This window comes from Thamnophis elegans, chromosome 14 (genome assembly GCF_009769535.1).
Source record: "Thamnophis elegans isolate rThaEle1 chromosome 14, rThaEle1.pri, whole genome shotgun sequence".
NCBI classification, from domain to species: domain Eukaryota; kingdom Metazoa; phylum Chordata; class Lepidosauria; order Squamata; family Colubridae; genus Thamnophis; species Thamnophis elegans.
Window position 1 is genome coordinate 12,761,024 of NC_045554.1, and position 25,586 is coordinate 12,786,609.

General features: G+C 45.4%; 1 protein-coding gene across 3 annotated transcripts; it reads left to right on the forward strand.

Moving 5' to 3' along the window:
* The first annotated feature begins 2,140 nt into the window (after window positions 1-2,140).
* Window positions 2,141-25,250, forward strand: WDR24 (WD repeat domain 24). 3 transcript variants are annotated; one of them, XM_032231327.1, is made up of 10 exons: window positions 2,141-2,324; window positions 4,074-4,605; window positions 6,477-6,654; window positions 10,076-10,757; window positions 13,369-13,484; window positions 15,168-15,289; window positions 20,338-20,442; window positions 21,241-21,578; window positions 22,196-22,380; window positions 24,281-25,250. In XM_032231327.1, the coding sequence occupies exons 2-10, from the start codon at window positions 4,125-4,127 to the stop codon at window positions 24,447-24,449; spliced, it is 2,376 nt and encodes a 791-aa protein (XP_032087218.1). In that variant the 5' UTR covers window positions 2,141-2,324; window positions 4,074-4,124; the 3' UTR covers window positions 24,450-25,250. The 3 variants fall into 3 exon arrangements, with proteins under 3 accessions (XP_032087218.1, XP_032087219.1, XP_032087220.1); XM_032231328.1 differs by having other exon boundaries at window positions 4,082-4,605; XM_032231329.1 differs by having other exon boundaries at window positions 4,119-4,605.
* The last annotated feature ends 336 nt before the right edge of the window (window positions 25,251-25,586 follow it).

The following is a 25,586-nucleotide window of genomic DNA, read 5'->3' on the forward strand; positions in this document are numbered from 1 at the left end:
AATGGGTGGGGAGGAAATGGAGCCGAGCCCGGGGAAAGCAGGGAGACTAGCCGCGAGGAAGCCACGGTGCCTGCCCTCCAGCTCAATGGATACCTGGCCGGTAAACTCATGGTACGGGCGAGGGTTGGCCGGCTGGGGGTGGGGGTGGCTGCTGCCGAGGCCTCCAGCCTTGCAATCCTGGGCGGGAAGGCGAAGGTTAGCTCCGGAGCTGCGGAAGACCGTTGCACCGGGAGGCCTCCGCCCTGGGGATCCCCTGCTCCACCCATTCGGATTAGCCCCAAACCCAAAGGAGCCTGGGCGCAGGGGTGCAGGCCAGGGATGACGGGGTTTGGGGGCTCGGAAAAGGAAGAGGTGATCTCCCCCTCCATTCGTCTGTCCCGCTGCAGAGCTCCTCCCAGGGGAAGGGGAGGCGGCGAGTGCGCTGATCCCCGTTTGCAAGGGAAGCGCCGCTGCCCACCCAAAGCCTCCCAATTCCCACCGCCGGAGTTTCTCACTCACGTGAAGCTGCCCGCCCTTCCCTTTTTCTTTAAACGAGCTTCAGTTTCCGAGGGGGGAAAAAAGCTTTATGTGCCACCATTATTGAGTTCCTCATCAATTGAGATCTGCCCACGATCAACTGAGGCACCTGCAAAGCAAAGGCATCACATCGCCACCACCCATGTTCACGAGGCGCCAGGCATTGCAGGGCACAGAGGAACTCAGCAGACAGATGGGAGACCGGGGGGTGGGGGAGGAAGAGATCCCGTCCAGGGTAGGCTCTCCGCTTTTCCCTCTTTTTACCCTGGATGGGATCTCTTCCTTCCCCCCTCCCCCGGTCTCCCGTCTCTCTGCTGGGTTCCTCTGCGCCCCCCAACTGGCAACGATCAATTCCAGACCCTCTAACTGGTAAATAGACCTGAGGCCATAAGTGGAATTGGGGTCCGTGGGGTCCGTGCAGGGAGGAGAAGAGAGATTCCTCCCAGCACACACTCCACTGACTAAAGCGCTTTCACGTGCAGAAAGAATAAACTGACAGTTGGTCGGAGGGAAGGTGGGGGTGGGATGGCAGCTGAGTGTCCAAGGAAGCCAACCCAGACAGGCATCGCAGGGCGCAGAGGAATCCAGCAGATAGACGGGAGACCAGGGGGGGGGGGGAGAGGGAGGAAAAGATCCCATCCAGGGTAGGCTCTCCGCTTTTCCCTCTTTTCACCCTGGACGGGATCTCTTCCTTCCCCCCTCCCCAAGTCTCCCCTCTGTCTGCTGGCTTCCTCTGCGCCTCCCAACTGGCAACGATCAATTCCAGACCCTCTAACTGGTAAATAGACCTGAGGCCATAAGTGGAATTGGGGTCCGTGGGGTCCGTGCAGGGAGGAGAAGAAAGATTCCTCCCAGCACGAACTCCACTGACTAAAGCGCTTCCCCCCCCCCCCCCCGTCAATGGTGTCCCTCTTTACCAATCTGAAAATCTGGTCACCTTACCTTCCCACCAAAGGTGGTTCCTATTTTTCTACTTGCATTTATACGGGCTTTCGAACTGCTAGGTTGGCAGAAGCTGGGACAAGTAATGGGAGCTCACTCCGTTACGCAGCGGTAGGGATTCGAACCGCCGAACTGCCAACCTTTCTGATTGACAAGTGCAGTGTCTTAGCCACCGCCCTCTAATTGCATAATTATTGTTGGGCAATTGGATTACAGGTACTGCCCGGAGTCACAAAGCCTGAGATGGGCAGCTATGTAAATTTAATAAATAAAAAATAAAATAAAATAAAAATAATAAACTAAAAATAATAAACTAAAAATAATAAACTAAAAATAATAAAATAAAAATAATAAAAATAATAAAACAAAGTAAAAACAAAGTAAAAACAAAATAAAAACAGAATAAAAATAAAATGAAAATAAAATGAAAAATAAAAAAGTAAAAATAAAAATAAAATAAAAAATAAAGAATGCTTGACAACTGGTGCTGCACTGCTAGCTTTCTACTGGAGCCTTGCAAGAAGAAAGGCCATTCCAACCAGTTTTTTACGAATCAAACCAACGCAAACTAGAGAAATACCGCCGCCACCACCCCTGCCTCGGGTTCTGCGATGGTATGATCCACCCTGTTCTACAACCTCCCTACGTCACGATTCCAGAGGGGAGGGAGGCAGGAGAAGGAGGAGGAAGGGAAAGCGGCCGCAGAATGAGGGCCTCCGGCTTCTCAAGCCCCGAAAGGCGTGACGGGTAATCCAAGATGGCGGACGAGTCTTGGCCCGAGTTGGGCCGGCTGGAAGGAAGTGTGAGTGCCCCGCGGCGAGGCGGCCTATTCCAGTGTGGAAGACCAGTGGAGACCGTCGTGTGAGGTGAGGAGGCGAGAAGGTCGCCTCGAGGGAAGCGTGGCTGGAACTGAGTTGAGAGGGTTGTTGCCTCGAAAGCCGGGACCGGAAGTACTCTCTCCCTTCCAGCCCCTCATTCCCACTCTCGGAAACCCCTTCGAGGTCTTGTTTGCTAGAGCGGCCCCGCACGTGCCTTTCTGTAGGAAAGGACACTCGAGCATGCGCATAAGCATGTAGTCATAGCAACCAGCCTTCATTTATTTAAAATGTGTTTAAAATAAATATATATTTGTTTTCCATTTGGACAGATCTACGGATTTGCACATCAAAATCGCCGGTATTTCCCCCCCTTGCCTTTTAGCCAGCAGCCATATTGGTGGTTATTTTCCTTTTTTTTTTAGGCAGACACGAGTGTATAAGATAAACACACACATTTGCACACGTGCATTTTAACCAGCTTATTATTTTTATTTCCCTTTTTATTTAGACAGGCAAACGAGTTTGTATGTCGTTCTCTCTCATCAGCCCAACCTACCTCACAGGGTTGTTGTGGGGAGAATAGGAGGAAGGAGGATTAGGTTAGGGTTGCCACCCTGAGGTACTTATAAAATTCAAAAACGTGGGATGAAAATCTAATAAATAAATTTATAAAATACTAGATTGGGAAGACCATTGGCACCCCAAATGTTTGGTGTCCTTCATGGCCAAAAAAAAAAAAACCCATAGAAAAATAGTTTATATAGGATTCAGTTCTCAGCACTGTCAAACTATGTATTAAGTCTGCTTACTATTGCTATTAATCTTCTCATCGTCCCTATCCCCCATCTTCTCCCACCTATGACTGTATGACTGTAACTTTGTTGCTTGTATCCTTACGATATATATATTGATCGTTTCCTAATACAATTTGATTGCTTATTTGCACCCTATGACTATCATTAAGGGTTGTACAGTATGATTCTTGATGAATGTATCTTTCCTTTTAGGTACACTGAGAGCAAATGCACCAAAGATAAATTCCTTGTGTGTCCAATCACACTTAGCCAATAAAGAATTCTAGTCTAAACTCTAACTCCTATTCTATTTCTATTCCTAATTATAATCCTAGTTCTATTCTATTTCTAATTCTGTTCTGTTCTATTCTATCCTGTTGTAACTGCAGCAACAGAAAGCAATTTTCTGCTCTTAATTTTTGCTTTTATACACTTTTTATTAAAAAAAAAAGATAATTAGTGCTTTGAGGGATTCCCCCCCCCCGCCCCCCATTCCTTTTCATTGCATAGATTTATAGGAAATAGTTGAGTGGTATACAGGTGATCCTTGACTTAAAACCATTTGTTTAATGTCCATTTGAAGTTACAACAGCACTGAAAAAAGGTAATTCATGATCGGTTTCCACGCTTATGACCATTGCATCCTCCTCCTGGTGACCTGTTCAAAATGCAAATACTTGGCAACTGGCATGTACTTGCGACAGTTGCAATGTCCCGGGTTCATGTGATCACCATTAGTAACCTTCCCAGGCACCTTCCGACAAGCAGAGTCAACGAGGGAAGCCAGGTTTGCTTCAGGACCACATGATTCTCTTAACAACTCCAGTGATTCACTTAACATACGTTTAAAACAAAGGTGGTAAAGTTGGGCAAAACTCACTTAAAACAACTGCCTTGCTTGGCAACGTAAATGTGGGGCTCAAATCATATATCAAGGACTACCTGTACGAAGTGTTGTATGCAGTTTGTCGCAGATTGATTTTAATATTGCGGTATTGCTTAGTCTTTCAGCTGCTCCTGTTTTAGACAAGACTTTGGATATTTGTAGGGCGCCATGGAGAAAATGGCCAGGGTGACCACCGCTCTTGGTGGCAACACGATCACGGGACGGACCATGTGCTGCCATCTGGACGCCCCTTCTAATGCCATCAGTGTGTGCCGGGACGCTGCTCAGGTGGTGGTGGCCGGGCGCAACATTTTCAAGATCTACTCCATCGAAGAGGACCAGTTTGTGGAAAAACTCAACCTGCGTGTCGGCCGCAAGCCCTCTCTGAACTTCAGCTGTGCTGACGTGGTGTGGCACCAGATGGACGAGAATTTGCTGGCCACAGCTGCCACAAACGGAGTGGTGGTCACGTGGAACCTGGGCAAGCCCTCTCGGAACAAACAGGACCAACTTTTCATGGAGCACAAGCGAACCGTGAACAAGGTGTGCTTTCACCCTACGGAGGTCTATATGCTCCTTAGCGGGTCTCAGGATGGCTACATGAAGTGCTTCGACCTACGGAAAAAGGACTCAGTCAGCACTTTCTCAGGTAAGAATCCATATTTGGGAATCGCTGACTTCCTCATGAGTAGATTAGGATAAGGTGGAATTATCCTACGCTACTGAGGAGGACAGTAATGGAGCAGCGCGGTGGCCTAGAGGTGGACTTCTCACCTTGCAATCAGGAGGCAGTGGCAGATGTTTATCTCTCTGGGTGCAATGATTACCGTATTTTTCAGAGTATAAGACTCAGCTTTCCCCCCCCCAAAAGAGGGTGAAAATCTGAACGTGTCTTAGACACTGAATACAGCATCCAAAAACCCTGCCCCCTTTGCAAAAAATGGCTGTGCATAGCCTTTAGGAGGCTTCCAGAGGGCTCCTGGGGGCTGGGGAGGGCAAAGATGAGCAGAAAATGGGCCTTTTGCTCATTTTGGAGCCCCCCAACCCCCAGGAGCACTCTACAAGCCTCCTAAAGGCTGTGCATGCCCCCCCCTTTTTTTTTTACAAAAACGTGCCATTTTTGGGAGGTTTGCAAAATGCAAAAACTTTTTTAAAAATTTGCCTCTTCGAAATCTTGCTGCGTTTTATACTCCAAAATGTACAGTAATTGTCTGCTGTGACCCCCCACGTAGGCAGCAGGAAGGGCATCCGGCCAGTAAACTCTTGAGCTCTGATCAGTTGCCCCGACTCCATCCCGATGTAAGGGATTACAGGGTCTTTAAAAGAAATAAAAACTGAAAAGGACAGAAATGTTTTAAAGGATTTTGAAAGCAAATTCACAGATGTTCAGGTGGTATAGACATTGCAAAACCTTGATTTGTATAATCACGAGGTTGTCACAGAGAGGAGCACCTGAGGGCAGGACAAGAAGTAATGGGTGGAAGCTTGTTAAAGAGAGATCTGACCGATCTGAGGTCCCTTCCAGCCCTATGATTCTATGTTCTGCATGTTCTTCCAACTTTTTAATAGATGCAAATGAAACATACATTAAACTCTTTCTCTAAGGTTACATCATAACATTCATTTTTTTAAAAATACCGTATTTTTCGGGGTATAAGACGCATCTTTAAGAGGCTAAAAATCTGGGTGCATCTTATACACTGAATATAGCAATTTCTAGCCTCCAGAAACCTTGCCCCCTTCACCAAAATGGCCGTGCATAGTCTTTAGGAGGCTTTCAGAGTGCTCTTGGGTGCTGGAGAGGGCAGAAATGAGTGAAAAATGGGCTTTTTTTTTGCTCAATTTTGCCCTCCTTCCCAACCCCCAGCAGCACTCTATAAGCCTCCTAACGGCTATGCATGCCATTTTTTTGCTCATTTTTTGCCCCACACCCCAGGAGCACTCTCACTCTACAAGCCTCCTAAAGGCTATTCATGCCCTTTAAAAAAAAAAAAGGTCAATTTTCATGAAAAACGGGCCATTTTTGGGAGGTCTGCAGAGTGCAAAGACTTTTTTAAAAAAATTGCCTCTTCAAAATCTTGGTGCGTCTTACACCCCGAAAAATACGGTAGTTTATCAGTATTACTAATGATCAAATCCACATATCATAATTTCACCATTTCCTATTTTGTGCAAAAAACCCCATTCTTTTGGAAATTAGAGAATGACCGTGTCACAAGGAGGCTTCGCTTCCCATAATCCCCAGCGCCCAGGCTGGCTAGGAGATTATAAGGCATTGGAGTCTTAATACATTTGGAGCAGCACCAGATGGGGGAACAGAACCTGTTTTCAGAGGGTCAAACATCACCTGGATGGTTTATCAGGTAGAAACGGAACTCTCCAAATTTTGGCAACTTTTTAAGACCTGGCATGACTGACTGGAGGATTGTGGGGGTTGAAGTCCCCAAGTCTTAAAAGTTGCCAAGTTTGAACAGCCCTGAAGGTAGAAGATCAACCCAATGTGGTCTCTGCCCCCCTCAGGTCAGTCGGAAAGCGTGCGTGACGTCCAGTTTAGTATCCGCGACTACTTCACCTTTGCTGCCACCTTTGAAAACGGGAACGTTCAACTGTGGGATATTCGCCGGCCAGACCGTTACGAGAGGATGTTCACGGCCCACAACGGACCCGTGTTCTGTTGTGATTGGCATCCAGAGGACAGGTATAAACACGTCTGTCTCTGTCTGTCTGTCTGTCTGTCTATCTTTTCTGTATCGGATGCTTTTCTGTGCCTGCCTTGTTTTCTAGCACCTTCTGACAGAGCCATCTAGGGTTCTGTTTTCAGCAGCTGCTGCTTCTTTTTTTAAAGTTTTTTATTTTATTTATGCAATCATATCATCTTTGCAGCACATTTTACATCTTCTACATATCCATTGTGTTTCCTTTATCAATACATATATCTTATATAACTATATCCATATCTATATACATATTTTATACCTCTTATTTCATACATAGTATACACATTTGATCCTCTCATATTTCTTATTTCATCTACAATCTATCTTGTATTTCCCCCCCTCTTATTGATTCTGCACTTTTTTATATTTGTTTTGTAGTTTCTTGATCTTTCTTCTTCTCTTTGTTACTATCCTGTTTTTTTCCCCCTCTTTCCTCTAGCCAATTATACCATAAGTCCCATACTAAGTAGTACTCTGATTCCTCTTTGCCTTTTAGCTCTTTTGTGAGCCTGTCCAACTGAAGCCTCTTCAGTTCCCTTCCACCTTGTGCAACTTCTCTGCATAGCATTTTTGTTGGGAAGTCACATTGCCCTTCGCATTTTAAGCATCATTTTGCCCTTTCTGACAGTTTGCAGGTAGCCCTCGTCTTAGCAACCGTTATTGGGATTAGAATTTATGCCGTAGGTTGTTGCTGGTTGGCTTAGATGTCACAATTTGTAGGCTAGCTGTTAAGCAGATCAACATGATTGTTAAATAAATCGCGCAGATATCAAGCAAACCCTGGTTTGGGTGTTCAACAACCGGCTCACCATTACAACCATTTGCAGCGTCCTGCGATCACATGATCACACTTTGCAATGGTGGGGTTTTTTTGCTATGCTTTCAGAGTTTTACCTAGCTAGGGTAATGAAATGTCTGCAAGAAAACAACCAAGTTCAGTGAGTAGCAGGGACTCCACAGTCGTCGTCATCCTCCTCCTCCTCCTCCTCCTCCTCCTCCTCCTCCTCCTCCTCCTCCTTTCTGCAAACCCCATTCCCTTCTAGCACTGATGAGGTTAACTAATTTGGGTAATGAAATGCCTGCAAGAAAACAAGCAAGCAAAGAGAGCACCAAGAACACCTCATTCCAGAGTTTGCTTCTGATTTCCAGCAAAAAACTTCCATTCAATGATTAAAATTGATTATCCTAAAAATTGCTGTAAAAAAAGGAGAGGGAAAATTGGGTCTGCTTATCTGATGCTTTGATTTAAGGCCCATGGTGACTTATGATTCTAATTCCAGGCTCAATTATGGTTGTATGTCAAGGACTAACTACAGTCAGTCCTCGATAACAAACCACAATTGAGCCCAACATCTACATTGTGGAAGTGAGAATTGGTGAAGTGACTTTTGCCCCATTTTACAAATCTTTCTCGCTATGGTTGTTCAGTGACTCACTGCAATTGATAAGTTAGGAACCTGGTTTGTGAAGTGAATCCAGTTTCCCCATTGACTTGGCTTGTCAGAAGGTCGCAAAAGAGGAATACATGACTTTGGGACGTAGAAATGGTCATAAGTGTGAACTGGTTGCCAAGCATCTGAATTTTGATCCCATGATCATGGGGAGGCTATAAGAGTTGTGCGTGGGGAAAACCGGTTCCCAATCACTTTTTTCCAGTGCCGTTGTAACTTTCAACGATCACTCAGTGAACTGTTGTAAGTCGAGGACTGCCTGGACAGCACCTGGAAAGCTGCTAGTTCTCCAGTCCTATTGCACCAACTTTAGAGATTGTAGCCGAACTGTTTTATCATTCTCATTAAGATATGATCCACCGTTGATCTTCCTTCTCTAAAACCGGCTTGTTCATCTTTGATTATCCCCCCTGAAATTAGCCAATCCTGAAGTTTATAGTTTAGGTGTTTGGCATACAGTTTACTAATAATGCTCAGAAGACTGATGGGTCCATAATTGCCTGGGTCATTTCTATTACCTTTTTTATAAATTGTATGATAATTGCTACTCCCCAATCTCTAGGCATATGGCCTGTTTTATCTATGAATGTAAACAGTGATGCTAAAAGTGGAGCCCACCAACTGGTGTTCTTTTTGATTATTTCTGGCAGGATATTATCAGCACCAGTTGCCTTATTAGCCTTTAGAGGTCCGACCAACCTCTACAACAGCAGATATCTCTTCTGCTGTAACAGGGGGCCAGTAAGGAGTCTGGTTCAAACTAATTTGGCTCTTCTTGGTTACATAGTCGGGGTCTGTATAAAGCTCCCTAAAATATTCTTCCCAGGCATGAATCGGTACCTGATTAGTTGGGGGTAATGGAGGTTTCCCCAATCCTCTGGTGATGTACCAAAAAAGGGATGTATTTTTTGTCCTGACTGATGTAATTACCATATTTTTCAGAGTATAAGACGCACCCTTTTCCCTCAAAAAAGAGGTTGAAAATCTTGGTGCATCTTATACACTGAATACAGCTGTTTTTTGCCTCCAAAGCCCCCACCCCCTTCACCAAAATGGCCATGCATAGCCTCTAGGAAGCTTTTAGAGAGCTGGGGGCTGGAAAGGGCAGAAACGAGCAGAAAACAGCCCATTTTTTGCTCAATTTTCCCCCCCTCACCCTCCTCCGGGCACTCTGCAAGCCCCCGTGCCATTTGGGGGGGGGGGCAAAATGGGCCCGTTTTGGGGAGGTTTGCAGAGTGCAAAAACTTTTTTTTTAATTTGCCTCTTCAAAACCTTGGTGCGTCTTATACTCTGGAAAATACGGTAGTTTATGCCAAGACTTCTTCAGAGCCGCACTTTTCTTTTCTTTTAGAAGGGTCTTATATTGTGCTTTCAACTGCTTTAAGTAGTGAAGGTGATCCTCAAAAGGAGCATTTTTACTTTTCCTGTACTCCATATTATATATCCTGGGGCCCTTGTGCTTGGTAAAGCAGTAAGCAATACAGGCTCACAGCCATCTGCCTACGGTAGTACATGTCACCTTATTCCCCAGGGATCCCGGCTGGAAAGAAACAAATAATACTTCAGTCTTTCTAGTCGACAAATTCTTTTGAGATAAATCCTCAGAGCCCTCATCACGTCCAAGATGTGCCATTTTTTCTCTAAAGGATGAGAAGGATCCGGACAAAAATTAGGCAAAATCAACTCCTGAGATCCATGGAAGTAAGAGCACACCTTGGGTATGAAGGAGGGCTCCAGCCTTAAAACCACCCTGTCATGGTGAAATATATATAAATCATCCCTGGTAGACAATGCCTGTAGCTCAGATATTCGCCTGGCGGAGGTGATGGCCACCAAAAATGTAATGGTTCAAAGGGGGCACCTGTTCAACCATCTTTTTAGTTGCACGCAATGTCTATCGAACTGTTTTTGTTATCAGTCTCATCCATTCTTGGCCTTTCCCTTCCGCTAGAGGCTGGCTGGCCACAGGCGGCCGAGATAAGATGGTCAAAGTCTGGGACATGAGCACCAACCGGGCCAAAGAGATCTACTGTGTGCAAACGATAGCCTCCGTAGCCCGGGTCAAGTGGAGGCCCGAATGCAAGCACCACATCGCCACCTGCTCGATGATGGTGGACCACAACATCTATGTCTGGGACATCCGGCGCCCCTTCATCCCTTCCGCCATGTTCGAGGAGCACAAAGACGTCACCACTGGGATCGTCTGGCGGCATCTGCACGACCCTTACTTCCTCCTCTCGGGATCCAAGGACAGCACTCTTTACCAGCACATCTTCAAGGACGCAAGCCAGCCCATCGAGCGGGCCAACCCGGAGGGCCTGTGCTACAGCCTCTTCGGAGACCTGGCTTTCGCGGCCAAGGAGAGCCTCATCTCCGCTGACTCGAATCGGAAGCCCTACCTCGGCGACCGCCGCCATCCCATTTTCTTCAAGCGGAAGCTGGACCCCGCCGAGCAGTTCGAGTTCATCTCCTCCTCCAGCGCCCTCAGCGTCTTCGAGGCTGACGCGGGCTGCGACGCCAGCAGCATGGATTGGTTTGTGCGGACTGCCAAGCAGTACCTGCTGACGGGGCGGCCGCTGGCCGAGCTGTGTGACCACAATGCCAAAGTAGCCAAAGAGCTGAAGCGCAACCAGGTAAAGTGGCATCTCTTCCTAGAACCGATTAACAGAGTGGGAAGGGACCTTGGAGGTCATCTAGTCCAACACCCACCACCCCCCATACCCCACTCAAGCAGGAGACCCAACACCATTTTTGGTCGCCACGATGTAAAAAAAAAGATGTGGAGACTCTAGGAAGAGTGCAGAGAAGAGCAACCAAGATGATTAGGGGACTGGAGGCTAAAACATATAAAAAATGGTTGCAGGAACTGGGTATCTCTAGTTTAATGAAAAGAAGGACTAGTGGAGACATGATAGCAGTGTTCCAATATCTCAGGGGTTGCCACAAAGAAGAGGGAGTCAAACTATTCCCCAAAGCACCTGAGGGCAGGACAAGAAGGGATGGATGGAAACTAATCAAGGAGAGAAGCAACTTAGAACTAAGGAGAAATTTCCTGACAGTGAGGACAATCAACCAGTGGAACAGCTTGCCACCAGAAGTTGTGAACGCTCCATCAGTGGAGACTTTTAAGAGGAGACTGGATAACCATTTGTCTGAAGTGGTGTAGGGTTTCCTGTCTAGATGGGGGGTTGGACTAGATGACCTCCAAGACCCCTTCCAACTCTCTTATTCAATTAATCAGTGGAAATGACTTGCCTCTAGAAGTTGTGGATGCGCCAACACTGGAGGTTTTAATAGCAATAGGATTTAGGCTTACATACCGCTTCATAGTGCTTTTACAGCCCTCTCTAAGCAGTTTACAGAGTCAGCCTCTTGCCCCCAACAATCTGGGTCCTCATTTTACCCACCTCGGAAGGATGGAAGGCTGAGTCAATCTTGAGCCAGTCATGATTGAACTGATGGCAGTTGGCAGAAATATTGCATTCTAACCACTGTGCTACAAGGAAGGAGAATGAGAAAGGGAATTAAGAGAGGAAGGAATTAAGAGAGGAAGGAAGGAAGGAATAAACAGCAATAGCACTTAGACTTATGTACCACTTTGCAGTGCTTTACAGCCCTCTCTAAGCGGTTTACAGAGTCAGCCTCTTGCCCCCAACAATTTGGGTCCTCATTTTACCCACCTCGGAAGGATGGAAGGCTGAGTCAATCTTGAGCCAGTCATGATTGAACTGATGGCAGTTGGCAGAAATATTGCATTCTAACCACTGTGCTACAAGGAAGGAGAATGAGAAAGGGAATTAAGAGAGGAAGGAATTAAGAGAGGAAGGAAGAAAGGAAGGAAGGAATAAACAGCAATAGCACTTAGACTTATGTACCACTTTGCAGTGCTTTACAGCCCTCTCTAAGCGGTTTACAGAGTCAGCCTCTTGCCCCCAACAATTTGGGTCCTCATTTTACCCACCTTGGAAGGATGGAAGGCTGAGTCAACCTTGAGCCGGTGAAAATCAAACAGCCGAACTGCTGGCAGCCAGCAGTCAGCCGAAGTAGCCTACAGTACTGCATTCTAACCACTGTGCCATCACGGCTCCTAAAGAGAAGTGATTGGACAACCATTTGTCTCAAGTGGTGTAGGGTTTCCTGCCTGAGCAGGGGGTTGGACTAGAAGACCTCCAAAGTCCCTTCTAACTCTGTTATTCTGTCATCTGTTATTTCTGACAGATGACAGGCCAATCTCTTCTTGAAATATGTTTCAGTTTAAAACTTCATCCTCTTAGGGTGGTGTTTTCCAACCGTGGTACAGACTTCAGTGGATAGTTAGGGCTGCAGAAAAAAATGATTGCAACCAGCCTTCCTTCTACTGAGGATACATTTAATGCACGAACCAGAAAGAAAATATCTAGAGACCCCTCACATCCTGGAGATAAATTGTTTCAACTCCCCTTAGGATACTGCTATAGGGCATTGCATGCCAAAACAACTAGACACAAAGGTCATTTTTTCCCTTGTGCCATCTCTTTGCTGAACACCTAATTCCCACAGCACTGTCTTAGGCCTCAAGATATTTACACATGTAGTAGGGCTGTATTTCTGTTATCCTTCTCATTTCTCATCTTTTCTCACCTTCTCATCTTTCCTACTATCTACTTCTGATTGGTATCTTATGATTTAGCACTTGTTGTTTGTATCTGATGATTAATGATTGTAACTCTGCTTTATGATCTATGACCTACTTTGTTGTTGTTGTTGTGTGTATGTGTACACACTGAGAACTTCTGCACTGGAGACAAATTCCTTGTGTGTCCAATCACAGTTGGCCAATAAAGCTATTTCATTCTCATTCCCATTCCCTTTCCATATTCTATTCTAATTTTATTTTAATTCTATTCTAATTCTATTCCTATTCCTATCCTATTCTATATTAATTCCATATTCTATTATATTCTATTCCTATCCTATTCTATTCTGTATTAATTCCATATTCTATTCTATTCTTATTCTCTATTTCCATATTCTATTCTATTCTTATTCCTATTCCTATTCTCTATTTCCATATTCTATTCCACTCCACTCCACATAGATGGACTTCAACTCCCAGAATTCCTTAGCCAACTCGGGTATTAAAATCCACACATCTGAAAAGTGGCTGAAGTTGAGAGAGACTCTGCTGGAGGGTTGGCTTACAGTCCTTCAATTGACAAGGCTTAGCCGGTGGTTTCTTAGCTCTTTTCTGTCTTTTTTCTCCAGGTTGCTCAGACGTGGACAATGCTCCGGATTATTTATTCAAGCCCTAACACCGTCCCTGCCACGAACCTCAACCACAGCCTGGGAAAAAGTAGCTCTAGCCTTCCGCTCATGAACAGGTAAAGAGAAAGGGGAGGGGCCTGCATTGTGGGGACATGTGACTTGGGGCAAATCCAGGCAAGACCCTGGAGCCTTGTAGCCCCCATTTAGGGTAGGAATCTGGGAGCTTAACTCCACCCATCTCAAAGTTGTCAAGGTTGAGAAACTTTGCCCTAAAGACTTTCTGGAACAACAGATCCTGGGAGGTTTTGTCAAAGGCCAACAGGAAATATCACAAAATGGTAAATCAGATAATCCTGTCCCCATAAATTCAAAGCTATTGCTGATTCATCTGCATGTGTTTGTAATGATAATATCATAGAGTGGGTGAGCATGGTTCTTGGTTCCCCACTATCCTCCAGCCAGGTCTTAAAGTATGGAATATCATGAACATTCTTGGCTGCCCTATTATTTTTAATTCAAGTTGTTTTTGCTGTCTTCCTTCTATTGGCTGCCCAGAATCATGTACATAACATTGGTGGTCCTACAAAATTATTGTTATGATTCATTGCATAGTCAGCTAGATGTTCAGATATCTAGCTGACGGTGCAATCGATTTGGCCTTTTTGTTCACCTACCAAGTCCTTTCCAAGGACGCGTTGCTGTGACTACGTGAGAGTTACAGGTAGTCCTCAACTTTCGACCACAATTGAGCCCAAAGTTTATATTGTTAAGTGAAAAATTTGTTAAGCGGATTTGTCCCATTTTACGACTTTTCTTGCCATATTTGTTGAGCGAATCCCTGCAGTTGTTAAATTAGTAACACGGTCGTTCAGGGAATCCACCTTCCCCGTTGATTTTTTGTTTGTCAGATGGTCACAAAATGATTCCTGAGCACTGCAACTGTCATAAATATGAGTCAGTTGTCCAGCATCTGAATATAAATCACGTGACCATGGGAGGTGTTGCCATGATCATAAGTGTGGGGAAATGGTCATAATTTTTCAGTGCCATTGTAACTTCAACCCCCCAGTCACTAAATGAACTTCTGTAAGTGGAGGGCTACCTATATAGGCTGCCCAACTCCCAACTAATTCTGGGCAGCTTACAAATTGTTAAAACATTAAAATTAGAAAATGACAGAAAAAAATTGCAGAGATTGGAACAAAGTAAAATAAAGAGATTAAGTTAAATAAATAAAGATAGTATCTGGATTCCAAATAGCATCCAAAATTAAATCAGAGTCCAAGGCAACGTACTGCGCAAAGTTCCAATTTATGAAGAGAGCCATGTTGGCACATCTGGGAAAACCCGAATCTAAAAGCTTCCCGGTTTTCCCCATCCAGTTGAAAGTTCGAGATCTTGCCTCCACACCCACGAGCCCCATCACATGGTCCAATCTCCCACTGCCATGCTGGCAGTTCCACTCATCCAGTTCCAGTCAGGTGCAGAGATGCAAAGACAAAGGATGACCTTGACTTTCTAGAAAGAATGTTATTATAGCTACATCGCATCTAACTCCATACAACTTCCCCTCCCATTTTCCCCACAATAGAAAATGCATAGTAGAAGAATAGAAAGTGTGGCAGGCCTGAGATCCAAAAGAAAAGATGGCTGCAGGCCTGACAGATAGCTCAGCTGGTGACAAATTCAGAATTAAAAACAATCGCACTTAGCCAAAATTGAAAGCATTGCAGACATAGAGAAGAAAGGGATAGAAAATATTACTGTGGACTATTCAGCATTTTCTGCTTCTCTCCCAGCTTTAACTTGAAAGATATTCCCTCTGGAATAGGGACGGAGTCACGGCTGGAGAGGACCAAGGGGGAGAATCGTCCTGAAGCCATTCTCATGGATTCCACTTCAACTCTCATCAATAACGACGGTGAGCAGACAGCTGTACCAGGAAAATAGGGAAGCGGTGGCTCAGGGGCTAAGACGCTGAGCTTGTCCATCAGAAAGGTCGCAGTTTGGCGGTTTGAATCCCTAGCGCCGCATAACAGAGTGAGCTCCTGTTACTTGTCCTACCTTCTGCCAACCTACTTTGAAAGGATATAAAAAATGCGGACTTCCTGGGGGCGTGGCCTGTTGCCGAGGAGGGCTCCACCGAGCTCCTCAGAGATCTGGTCTGTATATCTAAATAAGATCATAGATAGCACCCCTTTTTGGCTAAGAAAGGGGCAGGGAGTAGCTCTGTAGGCTAGGGTCTATTCGTAAGCCACAGCCTTTTTCTTTTTTTGGCTGTGGATAGAGATTAGATCCAGCCGGAGCGGAGCTTTTATCTCCAGCCAGTTCTTCTCAGCTGCCTTTTTTTTTTTTGGCAGCCCCAGACAGGCTAGCCCCCCCCCCCAGGACAAAACAAAGTTTTTTCAAGCTAGAATCGATACGGGCGGGTCCCACCCCTGTGAGATTTATGTTTTTATTACTATCTTAAATACCAGCACCATTTGTCTTAGAGACTTCTTTGTCTAAATGGATTTCAAAATGGCGATTTCTCTCCGTGGATGATTGATAGTGGATATACTTAGCCGGTTTTATCTTCCTGCAGACCGCTCCTTAACAAAATAAACTCTTCTTCTTTGGAAACAGAGGGGAGCAAAGCGCTGCTTACTTGTGTATTTATTATGGCACCCAGGTCAAAGAAGCGCTCTGCTACAAATGTGTCTAAAGAATTTAAAGAATTTTTACTGGAACCACAGCCTTTGTCTCCTATGCCATCTACTGGAGAACTTTTAACACAGGAATATTTCTTTAAAATGTTTAATGATTTTAAACAAGAAATTAAGGAATTTGTATTGGAACTATATGATGATTTAAAGTCTAAAGTTAATCAAATGAAGGCGAACACGTTTGCAGCCGTGTCTGCCCTGTCAGATTATTCTGCTGAAATAGAGAACAAATTGGAAAGTTTGGAGAAGGCTAATTTTAATTTGACTACCAATATTCAAATTTTACAACAAAAAATTAGAGACACTGAACAACAGCTTATGATGATAAATTTTAATAGGAAGGCATTTGCAATAAGAGTCAGAGGATTCCGTGAAAAGGGGCAAGAGAATCTGAAACAGACCTTTGCTGAAGCCTTCAGCCATGCGGTGGGAAGCCCGGGACTTAATTTTGATTGGCAGATTCGGAAAATCTATCGCCAGAACTCATTGATAGCGGAACAGCGACAGCTCCCGAGGGACATAATTATACATTTCTCTACAAAAGAAGCTAGAAACGTGATTGTGCAAAAGTTTCATAACAACAGTCTCCGAGTTGATGACCAGGTCCTGATTGTCTTCAAAGATATACCTTTCCAGATGTTGAAAGCAAGAAGGGACTACACCTTTTTAACTAAAGAGCTTAGGAGTCAACAGATTCGATACAGATGGGAGGCCCCTGCCGGCATCACGGTTACATTTGAGAATCAAAGATTTCGTCTTAACTCTGTTTCGGAGGCTCAAGATTTCTACTGCAGGACTTTGAAGGCGGGACTTCCTGACTCACTTGGAAGAGAGGAGAGACAAGCGGAAGGAGAAGGCAAACGGCAGGCCATGTGGCTGCAAGATGGAGGGGGTAGCCTTTCCTCCCTCGGAGAAGCAGAAAAACGGAGATCGAGAATTTAGACATTTCAAAATATTCGCCAAAGTTAAGGACTGAATGGGGGTTTGAGACCTCTCTCCGGTAGAAAAAGCGGACTAATTCTTATCAGAAGGGAAAGCTGGGTGAAACTACTTTGAGCTAGATTTTAAATTAACGTTAGCATAAATTTGATAGTGGTAAACATTAGACAAGCAAGGGATGAGGGTAAAATATATGTGGAATGATTTACGTTGTTTAAAGCTTATTAGAACAGAAAGCCGGTTGGGATTATCTTAAGATAGGTGTAAAAAGAATGCGGAATGATTTATGTTGTTTAAACTTTGTTAGAAGGGACTATTTTAAAACAGAAGGTTAACTGACTCTTGCTGAAAGTATTATTTGAATATGTGGAATGATCCATGCTATTTAACTTTTATTAGAAGGGAAAGTTGGTTGAAATTGCTTTGAGTTAGATTTCAAACAAATGTTAGCATAAATTTGATAGTGGTAAATATCAGACAAGTAAGGGATGAGGGTAAAATGCATGTGGAATGAACTACATTATTTAAATCCTATTAGAAGAGAAAGTCGGTTGGAATTATCTTAAGATAGAAGTTGATTTCTGTGTAAAGTAATATTTGATCTACGCTGCTTAACTTTACTAAGAAGGGGAAGCTTGGCTAGATTATTTTGAATTACTGTTTGAAAAGGAGGTTAAGAAAGATCATTTACGCTGTTTAAATTTTACTAGAAGGGAAAGCTTGATTACTCTTCTGCAAAGTAATTTGAATATGTGGCATGAACCACGTTGCTTAAATTTTATCGGAAGGGATCATAAGGTTTAGGAAGAGGAACGGGAGAGTCTACAGAAGGTTGGGGTAAATAGCAAAGAAGTAAGAGACGAGAATAAAATATAGATAGAATGATTTATACTATTTAAGCATAGATAAAGATGGGGGGCTGAGATCAACACAAAGAGTGGTTTCTTTTTTTTTCTTTTTTTCTTTTCTCTTTTCTCTTCTCTCTTCTTTTTTTTCTGTTTTTCTTTTTTTTTGACATATTACTTTTATTTTTTTAATCCATATGTATACAAGATATTTTAGACAGAAGGTAGTGCCAGGTGTGGGCCCTGGGAAGTCGGGAGGATTAGGGATGGGGATTTGTGGGGGTGGGATGGGGGGGGTTAACATAGTCTTAATAAGAACAAGAATGTATTTATATACGGTGGTTCTTTTTTTTTTCTTTTTTCTTTTTTTTCCTTGGTTCATTTTACTTTTATCAGATCAAACAACACTCGAATAAAGGCATACACCAAGGAGGGAGGTAGAGGGAAAGAAGAGGGAGGAGTAAGGAAGGAGTAAGGGGAATGTAAGGAGGGTGTGTGGGGAGTAGGAAGGCTTGAGGGGAAAGGGAAGTAGGAGGGGAGTGTTAGAGGGAGAAAGGAAAGTTGGAGAGGGTAGATGGGGTGTATGGAGGATGGAAGGGTTAGGTGGGGTTGTGAATGATGAGTTGTGTTTCCTTTTTTTGTTCGTTTTATCTCCTTTTTTTTTTCTTTTCTTATAGTAAATACCCTGTATATAAGAGATTGCAAATGGAATGTGAAAAATGAATAAAATATATTTAAAAAAAAAAAAAAAAGAAAGGATATAAAAAATGCGAGTAGAAAAATGGGAACCACCTTTGGTGGGAAGGTTAACAATGTTCCGTGCGCCTTCAGTATTTAGTCATGCCGGCCACATGACCACGGAGATGTCTTCGGACAGCGCTGGCTCTTTGGCTTTGAAACGGAGATGAGCACTGCCCCCTAGAGTTGGGAACGACTAGCATGTATGTGCGAGGGGAGCTTTTACCTTTACATTTGCAAGGGAAGTGGCTATATTCAGTCCAGGCAAAAGATGGCCGTGGAAGCAGAATACTGACAATCCTTGACTGAAGTCCACAATTGGGACCAGAATTTCTGATGCCAAGTAAGGCGGTAGCTAAGTGAGCCAGTTGTTGAGTGAACCGCTGCATTTATTAAGTGACTCGTATGATCATTAAGCAAATCCAGCTTTCCCCGTTGACTTTGCATATTGGAAACTGGCTGGGAAGATCACCAACGGCCGTCAAACAATCCCAGGATGCTGCAACTATTATAATTCTCTTTTTTCAGAGTATAAGATGCACCTTTTCCCCTCAAAAAAGAGGCTGAAAATCTGGGTGCGTCTTATACACTGGATACAGCATTTTTTTTTGCCTCTCGAAAACCCCACCCCCTTCACCAAAATGGCCGTGCAGAGTCTTCTGGAGGCTTCCAGAGAGCTCCTGGGAGCTGGGGAGGGCAGAAATGAGCAAACAAGGGGCCGTTTTTTGCTCATTTTTGTGCCAGCCCACCCCCTAGGAGCATTCGACAAGCCTAAAGGCTATTCATCCCCCCCCTTTTTAAAAAAAACAAAAAAAAACTGGCCCGTTTTCACGAAAAACGGGCCTTTTTGGGGAGGTTTGCAGAGTGCAAAAACTTTTTTTTTTAATTTGCCTCTTCAAAACCTTGGTGTGCCTTATACTCCCAAAAATACGGTACATACTGGTTGCCAAGCACCTGAATTTTCATCACGTGACACGGGGATGCTGAGATGGTTGCATGGGCAAGAGCCAGGTGCCACTGTAACTTCAAACAATCACCAACATTCAACATAATGCTGCTCAACTGTCTGCCTGACCCCATTCATTCAATACCCAAAGAGGAATTTCCTAAAAGAAAGTACAATCTCCTTTTCGTGTTTAGGACTTGGAACAATAGATCCATGCTAGATAAAGGCAGATTCTGATTGAATCTCTTAAGTAGCCAAGCGGTGCAATAGTAAACCTTGGAGAAAGGAGTGAACTTCTCTTCATTGCTTTTGTTCATGTGGTGCCTAGACCAGGGGTCGGCAACCTTAAACACTCAAAGAACCATTTGGACCTGCTTCCCACAGAAGAGAAAACACCGGGAGCCACAAAACGCTTCCCGTGCCTGACTATTTCCTGAGCAGCCACAGAACTAACCTAATAGAGTTGAATTAAACGTTCTGTTTTCTTCTGAAACTCTTATTTTCTTGGAGTTATCCACGGTTGGCCTACCGGTGGTTGAAAAGCTCAATCAATCGCGTGCCCGCAGGTATCACACATTGGCGGTTGTGACGCATAGTTTGAGCGACAGCCGCAGCAGAGGGATGAAAGCGCCACATGCGGTTGCTGACCCCTGGCCTAGACTGACCCTATTGATCAGAGGTGCCTTAATCTAAACTCCTGCAATGAACAGGAAGCTGAACTCTGGCCAAAACAGCTTCATCATCCAACTCTATGACTCTTCTTGTAAGTGTCTTTTTCTTTTTCCGGGATGTCCAGAGAACGAGGAGACAGAAGGAAGTGACGTTCCTGCCGATTATCTCCTGGGCGATGTGGAAGCCGATGAAGATGATCTGTACATGATGGACCATGAGAATCCTCACAGTGAGTGCCCATCCTACTCTTCATGCCTGATCTGTTGTTTTTCTTTTTCTCCCTTTTTCAGAGCGGAGAGATTGGAGAAGAAGGGATTGCAAGAGAGTAAGCAGGCACACCGTGAGGGATACAAGGCAGTTTATATCAAGCATGCTCATGGCTGCTGGGTGCCAGTGCATTGCTTCCGATGTGTGTTCTCTGTTGTGTACCTGCTTACTCTCTTCTAATCCCTTTCTCTCCATTGAACGTCAATAAAAACATTCATTCCATTTTGTTCATTATCCAGTGCTTGGTGAGAACTACAAAGGGCAGAGCGGCTAGGAGACAAACAAAAGATGACAGTGTGAAACCAATTAGTCTTATCTATATAAAAACTGCTGTTTGTGTGTGTATGTATGTGTGTGTTCCAGTATAACTCTGGAACACCTTGAGCAACCAAACTTGGTACACAGATGACTTACTCTCTGGAAACAAATACTGTGGGGATAAGACACATCTAAAACCCCTCAGGATGTGTGTTCTGTTAAGATGCAGCCTGTTGTGCCTTAAAATGGCTTCTACTGTACAGCGCAATGGAGTTGGCATGATAGCAGATTCACAGTACTCCACAAGGGGGCTCCCTCTGGTAATGGGGAAAATCTAACATTAGAAATTACGTTTGGTACGGACATTTTCTCCCTATAAATAAATAGGGGGGGAGGGGTTTATTGGTTAGTAATCTGCATAATATAACATTATATAAGAGGAGAGAATGGAGGGATTTAGGTCTGCTTGCTTTCTCCTTCATGGTTCCATGTCTTCCTGCAGCCGAAGAACAAGAGTATATCCTTCCCCAGGAAGCCTTTCCTTTACGCCACGAGATCGTAGACAACCCCTCTGCCCTGGACCATCTGCAAGATAAAGCTGACTCGCCCCACGTCAGTGGCAACGAGGCGGAGACCGTGTCTCTCACCCCTGTGGAATCGTTCTCCCTCATTTCCATTTCGCACTCCCTCTATGACAATCGCCTGCCCGCCGATTTCTTCAACCCTATTGTCCATGACATGCTGCTTTTCTACGCCGAGCAGGGAGATGTCCAGATGGCCGTGTCGATCCTGATTGTACTGGGGGATCGTATCAAGAAGGGGATTGATGACCAAACACAGGTACCTAAAGCCTGTGGTGGTCTGCCAGCGTCCAGTGGAGCTGGCAGCAGATTCAGACAGTGAGGAGGTTGGGGAGGAACCTGGGCCAATCCTGGAGTCTGGGGAAGGCTCTGATGAGGGCTCTGTGTTGGAGGCAGAGAGGGGGCCAGAGTCATCCGACAGTTATCAGCTGCCTTCAGAGTCAGACATCAGTGAGGCAGAGAAACAGCTGGAGCCTATTCCCAGTGTGTGCACATGCAGAGTTGCCAGACGAAGGGAACAGCTAAAGAACGGGTCGACTGGGGAGTAAGGCCACAGGTGGACAGTGAATGGCCCCTCCCAGAGGAAATAAAAGAGGAGCGAAAGGGGAGTGGAGTTTGCAGGAGACAATTAGTTCACTTAATTGGTTTGTGACTCTGAGACTCCTTGCCAAGTTCTGCAGACACCAGCCTGGCAGCTCTCCAAGCCAGATAAGGTCTGTGACTGTAAATCCTCCCTCGAAAGACTTTTCTGGAGGTGAATGAGCAGAATTCACAGTCAATTAATAAAAGGGGTTTTTGTCGGGACAAGGAGTTTGCTTCAGGCTCTCGGGAAGCCTCGATCAGAACAATGATACTGTTGTCCTTTGTCTCCCCCAGGAACAGTGGTACATGTCGTACATTGACCTGCTGCAGCGGTTCCAGCTGTGGAACATCTCCAACGAAGTGATCAAACTGAGCACCTGCAGGGCCGTCCACTGCCTCAACCAGGCCTCCACCACCCTGCACATCAACTGCAGCAACTGCAAGCGGCCGATGAGCAACAAGGGATGGATCTGTGACCGGTGAGAAGCTCCCTTCCTGTTGCAGGAGAGCAAAGTTAAATAGTTAGGCAACCCGTAATGATCTCACTTCTTTGTTACATACCAAGCGTGGTTCACCCACAAAAGCGCGAACGACAAAAGCGCGCCTGACTAAACCGCGGTGACAAAACCGCGAGTTCTAAAGCGCGCCGACGAATGAGCGCTGAAGCGCGCCGACGACAGCGCGCCGACAGAAGTGCGCTGTAACCCTAAACCTAACCCTTAACTTAACTTAAATCGCGCTTCTGTCGGCGCGCTGTTGTCGGCGCGCTGATGACATCGTGGTTTTAGCGACGCGGTTTAGTCGGCGCGGTTTTGTCGTTCGCCCTTTTGTCAGGTCACGCCAAGTGTAGCCTGGAGAGTTTCCTCAGAACCTGAAGGCAGAAGGGGGGCTTTCCACCTTTCAGCGAAGGTGTCAGGTGCATCGATACAGGACCGTCCATTCAGTTGCAGTGTAGAAGATTTATTGCTCTGTATACAAGAATCATATACAAGGGGAGGTGGGGGCTCAGTGGCTAAGATGCTGAGCTTGTCGATCAGAAAGGTCGGCAGTTTGGCGGTTCGAATCCCTAGCGCCACGTAATGGGGTGAGCTCCCGTGACTTGTCCCAGCTTCTGCCAACCTAGCAGTTCAAAAGCACGTTTAAAAAATGCAAGTAGAAAAAATAGGAACCACCTTTGGTGGGAAGGGAACAGTGTTCCATGCATCTTCGGCATTTAGTCATGCCAGTCACATGACCACGGAGACGTCTTCGGACAGCGCTGGCTCTTCAGCTTTGAAACGGAGATGAGCACTGCCCCCTAGAGTTGGGAACAACTAGTGCATACGTGTGAGAGGAACATTTATGTTTAACTTTATACAAGAATCTAATCAGTATTAAATTGGCATTATATAATGGTCAGCGGAATTCAAAAGGGGTAGGCTTTAGAACCAGAGTGTCAAACTCGAGGCCTACAGGCCCACCCTGGAAAGAGTGAAGGACCGGCCTGAGATGCCTCTGTCAGCTAAAACTGAGCTCGGGAGGACCCATTGCAGTCATCCCCATGATCACATGGTCAAAATTCAGAGACTTGACCACTGGCTCGTATTTATGACCGTTGAAGCATCCCAGGATCCCACAATCCCCTTTTGCGACCTTCTGACAAGCCATGTCAACAGGGGAGTCAGGTTCACTTCACAACGGTGTGAACTGCAACCACTCACTTAACAACTGTGGCAAGAAAGGTTGTAAAATGAAGCAGAACTCCACAAATGTCTCACTTAACAACAGTAATTTTGGGCTTGATTGTGGCCATACGTTCAGGACTACCTGTATTTGTCCTATTCGTTTCCCAAAGTTTGCGAAATAGTCTAGGCTGAGCAGAGAGAGAGAGAGAGAAACAGAGATGGATGGATGGATGGATGGATGGATGGATGGATGGATGGATGGAGATAGATAGATATAAGATAAATAGATAGATGATAGATAGATAGATAGATAGATAGATAGATAGATAGATAGATAGATAGATAGATAGATAGATAGATAACAAACAGAAAGAGGGAGACAGAGAGAAAATTAACTGAATCAGGATTCCACCCACGACTGGGAGAGAGAGAAAGAGAGACAGAGAGAAAAACAGAAGAGAGAGAAAATTAACTGAATCAGGATTCCACCGACGACTGGGAAGGGGGGGGGGAGAGAGAGAGAGAATTAACTGAATCAGGATTCTATCCACGACTGGGAAGGGGGGAGGGAGGGGGAGAGAGAGAGAGAGAGTCAAGTAACAGGCTGAACTTCATAGCTGAAGGTTGAACTCTCTCTGTTGCTGGAGGCTCTGCTCTTCCCCTGCAGCCCCACCTGTGTCCTTCAGCTGCTGTTCTCTTTTGTGGTCTTTTTCAGGTGCCGGCAGTGTGCCAGCATGTGCGCCGTGTGCCACCACGTGGTCAAGGGCCTCTTTGTGTGGTGCCAGGGCTGCAGTCACGGTGGTCACCTGCAACATATCATGAAGTGGCTGGAAACGAGTTCCCATTGTCCTACAGGATGCGGCCACCTTTGCGAATACACCTGAATCGAAGAAAAGGCCGAGGCGGCCCACTGGGGGCTGCCTAGAACTGAGAACCTCACTTTGGGTGGGGGTGGGGAAGGGGGAGAGACAGTCACTGGGGTTGCTGATCTAGATAGCTGCCGTGAAACCTCTCCACCAGGTTGGGACTTGCAAGGTGGGTCGTGGTTTTTTTGCTTCCAGGGGGCGGGGGGGGGGGGGGACCCAGCACAGCCATATGTCCAGGAGATTCTGCTAGGGGGCAGAAAAATCACACATTTTCTTCTAATGTCCTGCTGTGGAGGCAGTTTGTTCTCTACATATGATGGCGAACCTATGGCACGTGTGCCAGAGGTGGCACACAGAGCCTTCCCTGTGGACATGCGCGCCGTCGCCAGCTGCTCTTCTGGTTTCAACAGTGCTGGTCTTTGCAAGCGCCGGAAAACGCCACCAAAAATGGCCCAGAAAACTCCCCCAAAACAGCCTGAAAACGTCCAAAAAAAATTGACCAAAAACAGGCATATGTGAGCTGGCCAGCTGGTCTTCGGGTTTCCAGTGCTCCGGCCCCTGTGAAGATCAGCTGGGCAGCACGCCTGCAAGTACTGGAAACCTGAAGTCTGGCTGATTGGCATGTGCACCGGCCAGCTGGATTTCTGGTGCCCTGACATGCACACATGCATGCATGTTCTGGTTTGGGCACTCAGTGCCGGAAAAGTTCCCCATCATTGTTCTATACAACACCTGCTTCATTAGCCAGGGTGGCTCCAGAAAGTTTCAGGCAGCTTTTTTTTTTTCAATACCGAATTAAACAAGGTGAAATGTACCGTTTTTCTCGTCTGCATTTGCAAAACTTTCTGTGTCAAGGCTTCTAAATAACTGGCCAGCTACCGAACAGGAGTGAGGCTCTCTCCTCCAAAAAAAAAAAAAGAGAGACACATCAGAATCTGTAATTTTACTGATCTTGGGCCAAAAGTTAAAAATTGCCAGCTCGCAGCTGGAGCAAGTATGGTTGGGCTGAACAAGAGAAGTTTTTCTATTTTATTGAAATGGTTTCAGGATTTCGTGCCGAGTAACTTAAACAAGAACACTGGATCTGGTGAGATGAACTTTAAGAGATTCTCCGTTCTCAGCAATCTTCCTCAGTCTTTAAAAGGGAAAAATAGT